Below are 12,710 nucleotides of genomic sequence, written 5' to 3'. Positions count from 1 at the left end.
AAATTACATGAGAATAATTACCACTATATATTAAAATAAAATATCATTCAATTGAATAGAAAACATAAACACACAACATGTTAATGTTGAATAAACAGAATGAAAAGAAAAGACAATTGAAACACATTGCAGATGAACAATGTTAGTCAATAAATGGAATGTTAAGTGATTGAAGATATAATCTGCGAAATATTCAAAGTCGTTTCAGCAGAATTTGTTTCTAATGATCGAGAATGGAAAAAGATTTGACTTGACTCATGTTTTCTAACCACTGATAGATGCTATCGATTATGATATAAAGAGGAGGGGGGGGGGGTTAATGTTATGTGACTTGAAGTGACTTGTAATCTTCTTCTTCATATCTGCGGGGACCTATTTGATGTCATGTCGTGTCATTGTCAGAATTTTGTTTTTCCATTCAATATTTCCTATTGGAAATGTTGTGTGCATCAGCACATGGGTGAGTAACTTTCATCTTCTAGATAATTAACATTTTCAAATACAAGGAAAATATTGGATTACATAAGAGAGAATATTGCAATTATTTCATAGCAAACATGATTTCATTCATTTGCATGACTGTAATGTTTCAACTGTTCAGCAAGTATATATATCTCAATATGAACTTATGAACTTTTTTAAAAGGATGAAGAGAATCAAAGAGAAGCAACTCAAGCTGACAAGTAAAAAGAATCAAACATGGCAGCCAAAGTCTCATGCTGAAGGTAAGCTTTCAATGACAATATACAGACAAATCTGTTTTGATTTGTCACCACCTGAAAATAATCTTTAAAGACCACAAATTAGGTTTTCCATGAATATTTTTAAACATGGAAGTATGTATAAAAGAACCTTGTCCATAAAGTCTAACTTTTTGTTTATAGTTACCGTATTTCTATTCTGTCTATCTAAATGGCTTTAAAACTGTGCCTCTGGAATATTGGTCCTACCTCTTTCTCAACTGGATCAAGATGGTGATAAATTGAGGATGGTTTAGAAGTCATCCAGGATTCTTTTGACAGATTATCTCATCATCTGCTTTTTCCCCTCTTGTGGTAAATCAAAATCGAAAGATGAGAAAACTTTTAGTCAAATATATGCTTGTAATGATCAATCAGAGAAAAAAACTGTTCCTTTGTCTTGAATAATATAAAAAATAACATTCAAATGTTATTTTTAAATAAAAGAAAAATTATGAAAAATTGAAATCTGTCTGATTTATTACCAATAATTATGTACATATTCATCTATTTACATTAACCACTACAAATAACGTAACACTTTGGCATGTTTATTGTTTCTTTTGTAGTCAATACTTTGTATGAAATTTGCTCGTTTTCTCCGATTAATATTTTTCATGCAAACACTACACAATTGTAAATCTATGCTTAATATATTGAACATGGACTGTACATGAATTCTTTACTGTTGTATTTATGCTAAGTTGCACAAATTTATACTTCCATTTTTTTTATTGGATGACATATGTAGTGGAAATGTTTTAAATCTTGTCATTCAATCTAGTATTCTGCAACTTAAATCCTATCTTAAGTATATGTTGTAGTGAGCTTTAATTGAAGAATCATAGTTGGTATTCAAAATATACAGTCTTGATTTATAATTGGTATTGCACAATGTTTCACTTTTTCTGCCTTCTCTATATAATGTTTCTGTTTTTTACAAGATGTGAAAAACTGTTTTTGTATTCTATAGATTAACTAATTACTGTATCAAAGGAAGTCAGATAATAAAGAATTATCTTCAGTATGTCTTTGCATCTAGGATGACTGATTTCAAATGCATGTACTTGCTTAAATTTCTCTTGTTTGAATCAGTAGTATCAGGTCTGATTGTTGAGAATTACAGTGTATATTCATTACTTGTTTCACTATATTGTCACTAGATCTCTTGGGAGAATATATGTTTGGTGTAATTAACTTCTACAGTGTGTATCCAATTAAAGTTTATACTTAGAAAGAATCCTGTAGAATTATATATTTGTAATATCCTGAAGCTTTTTCCACATTTAAACATTGGTACCGATCTCTTTAAGCAATGATGTAACTGTTGATTTTTTTGGCTTTAGTGAGCACCGCTTACTTTGAAAAGTTTGTGAAAATGATTTGCGCAGAACTTGGAAATAGTTATATGAATGAATTAGAATTTAATCATGAAGAACACATGGACATTAGCTAGGAAGATTGATTCAAAGATATCTTTTACCTTTTTAACTAGTTTCCTTGTCCAAAACACTTAATAGAGCTCCATTGCGCCCCCCACACACACACCAAGGTGATGTATCTGCTTTACATGGAGCTGTGATTCACATGAAGTGACTTAGGTTTGATCTTCCTTATGTTAATCATTGTCAAGTTTAGGAAAAGTGGGTAGAAACCTGTATTAAATGAAATATAAAATGTAAACCTCCTGAAAATGATAAAAACCTAGTGAAAAAATGCTGGAGATATATCTGAAATAAACTTTTGTTTACATTCAGTTATGTTCTCAGATCCAGCTGGCACATAAAATGTAAAGGTTGTGCTTACCTAGGGTTAAAATGTTAATTTGGGTGGCAAAGTTGTTACAAATTTTTTTAGTGTATCTGTTTTATTTCAATTGACTATAGATGCAAAAGAAATGTATGAGAAATGTTCCGCACAGTCATTTTTTTGCGCTTTTTTTCCTTGACACAGCGTGAAAATGAGCATTTCTGCACAAACTGATTCTGCAAGCTTTACAAAAATGGACAGTGCTCACTCAAGTGTAACAATATGTCAAAATTTTTACTTTCACTTGATAGATGAGACCCGAACCCAAAAATATATATTTAAAAAAAAAATTATTTCCATGTTGTATATTTTTCAATTCCCAGGACTTTTTCAAATTGTTTTTTTATTGATATGCACTGTATAGTAAAAAAAAAATAGTCCTATTATTTTGATGATGTCAAATATCCATGCACGAATGCATGCCTACTAACTCACCTTTCACAAACCTACCCCCATCTGGTTCCTGCAAGCAGAGATGAGACTTGACCTCACAGAGGAAGAACGGTTGTTTAAGTTGTATCCATGGCGACGAGGCTTCGAGGGAAATGAGGGTAGGATAACAGGAAGAAGAATGAAAGACAGTACATCAGAGGAATGGATTGATAATGCATGTTTAGAGTCATCAACCTGGAACCTTTTTTTATCTTTGATAAAGCTACATTAGGATTGAGCCTCAAATCTTTGTCTGTTTTGACATTTATTGCATTTTTTTCTCTGCATTTTAAGAGAAAATAATAGAGGAAGAAAATTGTTAAAACGGATAAATTTTGCTCAACTGTGTGATCATACCACTTGATTACGAATATCATATTGGAATAGAACATCATTTTCCCCCCTTTTAATTGCCAACTTTATATATGAGGTAATATAAATTGAGTGAAATAAAGTACATGTATATTCATACATCAATATCTCTGTAAAGTTCTTTAGCTTTAAGATCTAAAGAGGCTTTCAGGAAAAATGGCTTAAGTTGTTAAAGAATTAAAATCAGGATGGAATGTGGAAGCATATTTGTATATTATAGAATGATGTTCTGCATTCTGTTTTCTGTTATGCATGCAATATGATCTAAATCATAAAATATGATACTATGTTAGGTTTTATAATCTCACTCGCAATACTGATTAGTGAGATACGTATCATTTATATGATTACAATACCACAAAAAGTGCTTCATGTGTCTAGATGTAATTAAAAAAAAAAAATCTGCTGACCAGGAAATAAATGGGAATGATTGGAATAGTTTTCCAGCCAGAAGACCCCTTCCCCATCTTAGCAAATGCTAGATAAGCACATATGGGTATTCTTGACACATTGTACTAGGCTGCCCTATATGTCCTCCACCAAAAAAAAATGCTATTGTGACTTCAAATTTGGCCCCCTATGAAATCCTGAATCCACAGTACACCTGCAGATTGCCTACCCTAAAGCAAGAAAAAAAACTGGAGAGAATGGAAATTACTTTATTCAATTGCCCCCCCCCCCAAAAAAAAAAAACACACCTAGTTTATGCATTTGAAATGTATTTATATTAATTATCTATTGCGTTTCCTAAAAAAAAGGGAGGACAAGAAAACGGGAAAAAGACTACAGAATTTGTTATACAGTACAATAAGTACCAAATTAACCCATTTATCATCCTTTTCGAAACAATGATTAAAAAAAGTCACTTTTAGCGCATTGATTGAAGATGACAACAACCACATTGCGCCCAAATTAGCACCCCTTGAAGGTCCAACTCTGGATCTGCGCCTGAGTAGACAAAGTTAACAAATAAAAATGTCATAACTACTATTTACATACATGTTGTATAACTAGTGATGCATAATTACATGTATGTTTGATCTTGATTTTGTTTATTTATTTATGCTAGTTGAAGAAAGGTCACAGCACGTATTATATGAAAGTAGTTATCTATACATGTATATATATATTCATATAGTCACGACAGTTTGGACTGTTATTTAAAGCTGTAAATTTATTTCAATAATCATGATGTATTCACCTACTTTGCTAGTTCATGTTCATGGACTGCTTTTGAATATTATGTACACAGATTTTTGCACAATAGTGCCATTTCCCAGCAAACCCATGTCACTTCTGCTCACACCAATATCACGCTTGCACTCATGTTTATTCTCCTCTTTGATTCTTTACCCTCACGGAGTGAAGACATCTCCAAGAAAGTCTGTTCTTGAAAGAGATAAGCACGCTTCCAAAATATGTTTTTAGGCTGTATTTTTAATGCTTCTTTTCAACCAGATTCATTGCCAACCCTTTTACATCGACACTATGGTTTGGCTCATTGTGAATTCCCTGAACATGACTTTTTAAGCAATTTTGTGAATTGCTTCTACATTTTATCTTAGTATACTAATTTTGTGCTCAATGCCTATGCGAGGTCTTCTTCCTCCCATAGCTTCCCTGTGCTCTCTCTTGCAGCGGCCTCTGCACTGCATCTACATCTCCCTTGAACTTAGTTACTTCCTTTTTGTGATATGCCTCCCACAGTTATGTAGGCCAGTCTAGCAGAGTAGATGGACACATACATGGATTATTGAAATAAAAAATGAAAATACCTGATTTTGTTATTTACAAGATAATCAGATATATCCATCTACTATCTCGCCCTCCGTTCCCTCGCCTTGCATGTCAGCATGTCATTTGGCGATGCTCAAAGAGGTTTATTGTGCGTGCAAGCATATATGTTTGAGCGGAAGTGGCATGGGTTCACACTTCACAGGGAGATGGCGCTATCACGCATAAATCTGTGTACATGATATTTGAGGGCAGTCCATGAAACATAAACTAACAAAATAGATGGATACATCCGATTATCTTTAAATAAAAAGATCAGGTAAGTATTTTCATGGTTGGGCATAGTTTAATATCTTATAGTAACATTTAACTCTTCATTGTATGGGGGAAACATTTTGCAATTTCATTGTCAATATAATCAAAATTATAGTGAGTTGTTTGATGTACAATTAAATGTTATGACTTTTTTATTGTACTTATAACACTGAAATTGATTCTCATTAGTAATTCAATTTGAATTTTATGTCCTTTTCTTTAAAACTCAAGATATTATTTAGATAAATATGATATGTGTTACCAGTATTCAGTTAATTGAGATTGATTTAACAAAAATTATAAAGCTCTCATTGGAAATATGATCTTTTCACCACCATCTCTCTCCACTGTGATCATACTTACAGCATTGTTGACTGTCTTTAGCTTTGGTAAAGTGTCAATAATGTAAATTTTATTTTTGTATCTAACATTCTAATCTAAATACTTGTAGTAGCCATCTGATCTGTGAACAACTAAATATTAAGATTAAACAATTTGTGCCCTCTCATCAATATTTTTATTTTCCTTCAAGAAGGCTCTTTGAATATTTATCTTACAAATATAGAGCTTTGATATTAAGGAGTTAGAGACAAATATTTCATCCTGGAATTTTCAGTCAAGCCCATGCTTTGGAAGAGTCTTTATATCAAATTGAAAAACCACAGATATTTAATTTTGATCGTGCATCCGATATAAATGAATTATAATATAAAATCGCAAAATTTATTCTGTAAAACTCATTTTTGTCTCACCTGCGAAGCAAAGTGAGACTATAGGCGCCGCTTTTCCGACGGCGGCGGCGGCGGCGGCGGCGGCGTCAACATCAAATCTTAACCTGAGGTTAAGTTTTTGAAATGACATCATAACTTAGAAAGTATATGGACCTAGTTCATGAAACTTGGCCATAAGGTTAATCAAGTATTACTGAACATCCTATTAGAGTTTCATGTCACATGACCAAGGTCAGAGGTCATTTAGGGTCAATGAACTTAGACCATGTTGGAGGAATCAACATCGAAATCTTAACCTGTGGTTAAGTTTTTGAAATGTCATCATAACTTAGAAAATATATGGACCTAGTTCATGAAACTTGGACATAAGGTTAATCAAGTATCACTGAACATCCTGCATGAGTTTCACGTCACATGACCAAGGTCAAAGGTCATTTAGGGTCAATGAACTTTGGCCGAATTGGAGATATCTGTTGAATTCCCATCATAACTTTGAAAATTTATGGATCTGATTCATGAAACTTGGACATAATAGTAATCAAGCATCACTGAAAATTTTGTGCAAGTTTCAGGTCTCATGATTAAGGTCAAAGGTCATTAGGGTCAATGAACTTTGGCCGAATCGGGGGTATCTGTTGAATTACCATCATAACTTTGGAAGTTTATTGGGCTAGTTCATTAAACTTGGACATTAGAGTAATCAAGTATCACTGAACATCCTGTGCACATTTCAGGTCACATGACCAAGGTCAAAGGTCAATGAACTTTGGCCGAATTGGGTGTATCTGTTGAATTACCATCATAACTTTGAAAGTTTATGGATCTGATTCATGAAACTTGTACATAAGAGTAATCAAGTATCACTGAATATCCTGTTTGAGTTTCACGTCACATGATCATGGTCAAAGGTCATGTAAGGTCAATGAACTTTGGCCATGTTGGGGTTTTTTGGTGAATAACCATCATATCTCTGTAAGTTTATTGGTCTAGTTCATAAAAAGTGGACATAAGAGTAACCATGTATCACTGAACATCTTGTGCGAGTTAGAGTAGTATTCAAAGTCAGCACTGCTGCTATATTGAACCGCGTGATGCAGGTGAGACGGCCAGAGGCATTCCACTTGTTATTATATACATGTATCCTCCACTTCATAACTGTACTCTTAATAGGCGTGCACTTTAGTTATGAATTGGAATAGTGATAGTCAATCACTATTCCACTTTTATGGCATACACATTTTGTACAATCTAGTAATGTATTGGAATAGTGATAGCTACATTTTGGGGGATTAACGAAAGCTAGAGACAGGCTTTACCGTGTATTAAAACACTGTGTTTAAAAAATATATGGTTCCTTTACCCTTTGAACCCTAAATTTATTTGGGGCGGCCGAGTCCCATACCGTGAATTATTTGCACATATCGACCAAATTCACAAATTCCCATGATTCAAGCCTCAACAGCATCTTCCCCCGCTGGCAGTAGCGGACCGTGACCCGGAGGAGACAAAGCATTGGGGGGGGGGGCACAGCATTGTTCACAAATGATGCAGTTCACAAACAATGCAGTGCCCCCCCCCCCAATGCTTTGTCTCCTCCGGGTCACGGTCCGCTACTGCCCACTGGTATCCGACCCGGCTGAAGTTGCTAAGCTTCTTGTAGACCTAGTCTACCAACAGAAATATTATTTTTCGTGTCCGTTTCAGGCTCAAAATCACTGCTTTGACTAAAGTCACATTCCCCATAGTCAGCAGTTGACTCTCTGTGTATTACGTTGTGTACTTCATCAAATGCTACAGAAGCCTCCGCAGTAGAGTAGCATATTTTGGCCCTTTTGGATGCTAAAACTTTCCAAAATCAATACCAATCTTGACTGAAATTATGGACTAAATATCCCTACATGTACTAGAAAAATGACATCATTTTGAAAAGATCACCTGACATTTAAACCCATGTTTTTAAAGTCACATGGCTCTGGTCTATTTGTAAGTTCATTAGGGTTAATTTTTCTGGTTTTGTCAAAGAAGTTATTGATACTTGATAAAGAGATGAATTTATTGTTGATGACAGCACGCAGAAGAGTCCAACATTGATCTACAATCAAAATGAACAATGAAAGGTAAGTCGTTGAGGTTGTGTATAATGTGTTGTCATGGAAATGAGATGGTTATTTGTTTGTTATCATGTTATAGCTATCAGAGGAACAGGAGGTTATTACATGTTTGAGGATGTAGATGATGATGACCTGAGTGACCTGGAAGCAGAAGGCATCACGTCATCAGGAGAACCATCAAGTCCAAAGAATCCACTTCAGGTAGGTACATGAAAACAAATGTTTGATACAACATTGAGAAGAGTTTTATCCCAAAGTAATCTCACATGTTGACAGTATCAATCAAAGATGGCATTGTGGATAGTGTGAATTGAAAATAGAATCATCTTTTTAAAAAATGGAATCAATTTTAATATACAGGTGAGGCCAAAAGTTTACTTCCCCCATAGAATTCAGTGAAATTCGTTCGCTTGCCAAACATCGTAAACTTTATTTATCTTCAGAAATATAAATTCTATCATGATGAATCAAATGAAAGAGTGTATTAAGTTCTTTCACATGATTTGGATGCCGTTGGAATTAAACAATATTTCAGGTAGAATTTTCTTTGAAGAAAATAAATATTTGTGCCAAATGTAATTCTATTATAATTATACTTTCAAACATTGTTTTATAGAAATACATAAATTTCAAATTTTGAACCACATACACCAGTCTCATTTTTTCTCTTTTTCTAGCTTGCATTTCATGGTATTGTAGAAGATCCCAAAAAAGCCATTCAGATTGATAAAGAACACCAAGCTGCTATATCAGGAGCAGAGGAGGATCCAGATGATCCTGATGCAGATGCAGGTCAGTATTATGTCTGGGGTTTGACTTTATAATTTTCATGAAATTGAAACTTGGTCTACAATTACTGTTATATCTCCTTTCTGTTTGGTCCCATTCCACATTGGGTGATTTCAAGATCATTGTTGATGTTGGTGTTCGAAGCATGAAAATGGCTGCTGAACTGAGCATTAACACTCAGCTGGTTTCAGAAGTTTGATACGGAATGTGTCATTGATAAATGTCGCTTATGACGTCACACTTCTGCCAGTCATCTCAACTTCTTGTAAGAAGTCTTGTCGAATACATCGGTGAAAAATTGGAGGAATTTACAGTATGCAAGGTAAAGTTTATTTTAGAAATAGGAAATGTGATGTACATGTATTAAGCACTGATGGTTTGCACTCATCTTGACATCACAATTATGCCCATGCTAGGGGTTGGTGAATCGGGGAAATTAGATTTGGATTGTCAACACCAGCTGTAATGCGTGGATCATCAAACAGCATTTCGCACCATTGCACAAACACAAACTGCCAGAAATGCGTAACATTTATTGAGCTCAATCCCAACTCCAGCATCATATCAGATGTGATGCTCTTGTTGGTGTTGCCACAACACCAACCTCAGATTTTGTCACCATGCTTGAAATCACCCAATGTCTAATTAATGTTTGTCTATAACCAGTTTGTCTTTATGACCATTTGGTCATATTGCCATTTAACCTACTGTTGTCATCTACTACCATCTGAAGAGGTTAATGTACACACATACAAAAGATACACAAAGATATTTATTTTGTCTCATTCGAGGATAATGGCTATGTTCAGGTAGACAGATATCTAGTTGTGTAGCAAATACATCAAAGACAGAAGGAACTTATATACTTTGGATATTGATAATGAGTTTATTTATTTACTGGGAGTTTTTTTTCTCCTGTAAGTGAAGTGTAGTATTATCTAACTTCCTTTATCATATCCTTATCTCCTTGTTTGCATCCATTTTACTTTGAAATGTGAATGTTTGTGGCAAAAATAAATGTACCTTCTGTTAATCCCTTCCCGTACCATTGTTTATGATATGTTTGCTTGATTAATTTCACTTAGAAAATAAATTATGTAAATTCAACAAATCCAGTGATAATGAATGAACCTTTGTTCCATGTGATGTACATGTATTTAGGGATAATCTTCATATAATCCTTTTGAACGATGTCTCATTGTTTGAAAATCCTTGATGAACATTGTCATCATTTTTTATGATTTGCTCATCATATTGTTTAAACATGTGCTTGAAATTAATCTTGTTCCCCAAATATTTTCTGTGATGAGTTCCTAATTTGTCTATCCTCTTTTCTTTCTTCATATCATTTCTTATGGTGAGTAATAACCCTGTCATACTTTTCAGCCATTTGCAAGTTCAAGATCTTTCCCTGACTAATCACATTTTAACCACAAAAGCTTATTTCATAATTCCTGTTCTTTTTTTCATTACAATTGTTTTGGGGATATTTTTGCAATCAAAGTTGTATTATTTTTCTGTTAAAATCATGAAAAAATCATATTGTATGTGACATGATAATTAATAGAATTCGTTTCAAATTTGATTTAATTTTTCGTTAAATGAATTTCAAAGGGATTTTTACTATGATTATGAATGTACTCTCAGCTTACAAGCTTTCTTTTAGTAATTGATAATAATTATAACAACCCCTGTTAAGTATTACTTTTGTAAACACGAGTTGTAAGGTGCAATATCAATCGATGTATCATGTTATTGGTTATATTTTACCATATTGTACTATTTATTGTAAAAATGTTTATTTACTTCAATAACTCCATACATCTACTTGATTTGCTAGTTCAGCCCTCTGGACTGCCATACCCGAAAAGAACTCCCAAGAATTAAAAAGTGCGAGCGCGCCCTCTCCCGTTCAGGCTTACTACCCATGATCACCGCGCAATTAGCGTCCATCTTCCTCTTTTGCTTTCGGCAAGCCACCTGTCAAGACGTGCTCAGATAAGTCTCCTAACAGCTCAAATCTTTTTTGAGCTTTGGTATATTATTTTTGCTTATCTGTTGTGCATTCTCCCTTTTAAATTCAATCTTTCCGTTTGTGTGTAAGATTGTGTTCAGAATTTACACCTGGCGTGACTTTTTAGCGTGTTTTTGGTGACACTTAAATTGTTTTTCTAACGTTTGAGTTCTCGTCGCGCCGCATCGCTAGCGCGTTCGCGAGGCACCGGGCTTGGCCTGCCTACATGGCAGCAAGCCTTCACCACCTGCCATGGTTATTGTTCTTCACGTTCAAAGTGTGGTGGCTTTTGGTGCCGTTTTTGAATTAAATTCTAGACAACCTTTACACTTTGTTGTCGAGGGTGTTATTGTTATTTCTTTTTGCAGGTTGGGATCTCCAACTCTGTTCCTTCCTTGCTTTCTGGAATTGATTTATTAAGATTTTCGATTGATTATTGATTGATTAATTCTTCAATTCTCTTTCCTTTCTGTTCTGAATAAATTTCTTGATTGATATTTTATTCGCAGGCGGATCTTAAAGCTCAATTCCTTTTCCTTCTGTTCTGAATAAATTTCTTGATTGATATTTTATTCACAGGCGGATCTTAAAGCTCAATTCCTTTTCCTTCTGTTCTGAATAAATTTCTTGATTGATATTTTATTCACAGGCGGATCTTAAAGCTCAATTCCTTTTCCTTTCTGTTCTGAATAAAATTCTTGATTGATATTTTATTCACAGGCGGATCTTAAAGCTCAATTCCTTTTCCTTTCTGTTCTGAATAAAATTCTTGATTAATATTTTATTCACAGACGCTTCGGGGATTGTTTAATTCGGCTTACGCAATTATACCTTGATTGATTGGTTATTCAATCCCCCCCCCAAAAAAAAAAAAAAAAAAAAATTTTTTGTTCTTTACAGGTGGGGTCTCCTTCCTGTTAGAAATTTTTTTTGACCTTTCCCGGAATTGTTTTCTTCGTTCAATTCCCTCTTCCCTCTTAGTCTTATATTTTTTACTTCGACAGGCGGGCTCTACGATTTCCTTTTGAGGATTTACTGTGTCGTTCTTCCTCTTGGAATCGTTACTAGAGACGTTCCTCCTTCCTCCTGTTCTGAATTTCTTTACCTTTCCACAGGAGGTTACTTTTTTCCTCTTGGAAATTATCGTAAAATTTCTCTTATCTGGAATTGTTTGTCTCTCAATCCCTTTCTTCCTGCTCTGAAATGCTTGTTTTTGTGTTTCTTCGCAGGTGGAAACTTCGTTCTCTTCTGAACTTGCATTCATTTTTGAATTTTTGTTTCGAATTTTTCCTTCGGGCACAAAAAAAAAAAAAAAAGAGAATATAGTAGGGGAACCTTGTAGGAGTTTCTTTTTTCAAAGTCTCCGACCTCCTTTTTATTTTCTTACAGGCAGATACCTAAACCATTCTTAGGTTCTTCTTCCTCCCTACCCCTCCCCTCCTGATTTGTTCTGTTTGCTCAAACAAATTCCTTATAGGAGGAGGGAAAGACCACTCCGGTCTCCACTTTTAATCTAAGCGAGATCTTTGTAATAAAAAAAAAAAAAAAATTCTTGTTTTTCTTTTTTCAGGGTAGAGAGAGGTACCGATGAATGGGACTAACACAGCCCCAGAGGACCTGGTGCCCTCCACGGGGACCGTCCCGATTGCAAGTTTACAGAAGT

At 34.4% G+C, this 12,710-nt stretch overlaps 1 protein-coding gene across 8 annotated transcripts in view; it reads left to right on the top strand.

Annotated features, from left to right (window-relative positions):
- The window catches only part of LOC121408143 (piezo-type mechanosensitive ion channel component 2-like), a 188,249-nt gene that overhangs the window by 102,515 nt on the left and 73,024 nt on the right, over positions 1–12,710 (top strand). For all 8 annotated transcript variants that reach the window (XM_041599476.1, XM_041599472.1, XM_041599475.1 and 5 more), the window contains 3 exons: positions 646–725; positions 8,324–8,445; positions 8,922–9,036. In XM_041599476.1, coding sequence (XP_041455410.1) covers positions 646–725; positions 8,324–8,445; positions 8,922–9,036 — 317 coding nt within the window. The remainder of the gene's footprint in view (positions 1–645; positions 726–8,323; positions 8,446–8,921; positions 9,037–12,710) is intronic.

Source organism: Lytechinus variegatus, chromosome 2, assembly GCF_018143015.1.
Source record: "Lytechinus variegatus isolate NC3 chromosome 2, Lvar_3.0, whole genome shotgun sequence".
In the NCBI taxonomy this organism is placed as follows: Eukaryota; Metazoa; Echinodermata; class Echinoidea; order Temnopleuroida; family Toxopneustidae; genus Lytechinus; species Lytechinus variegatus.
Note: the sequence above shows the minus strand (reverse complement) of the source record. Positions and strands in the feature narration are given on the sequence as shown.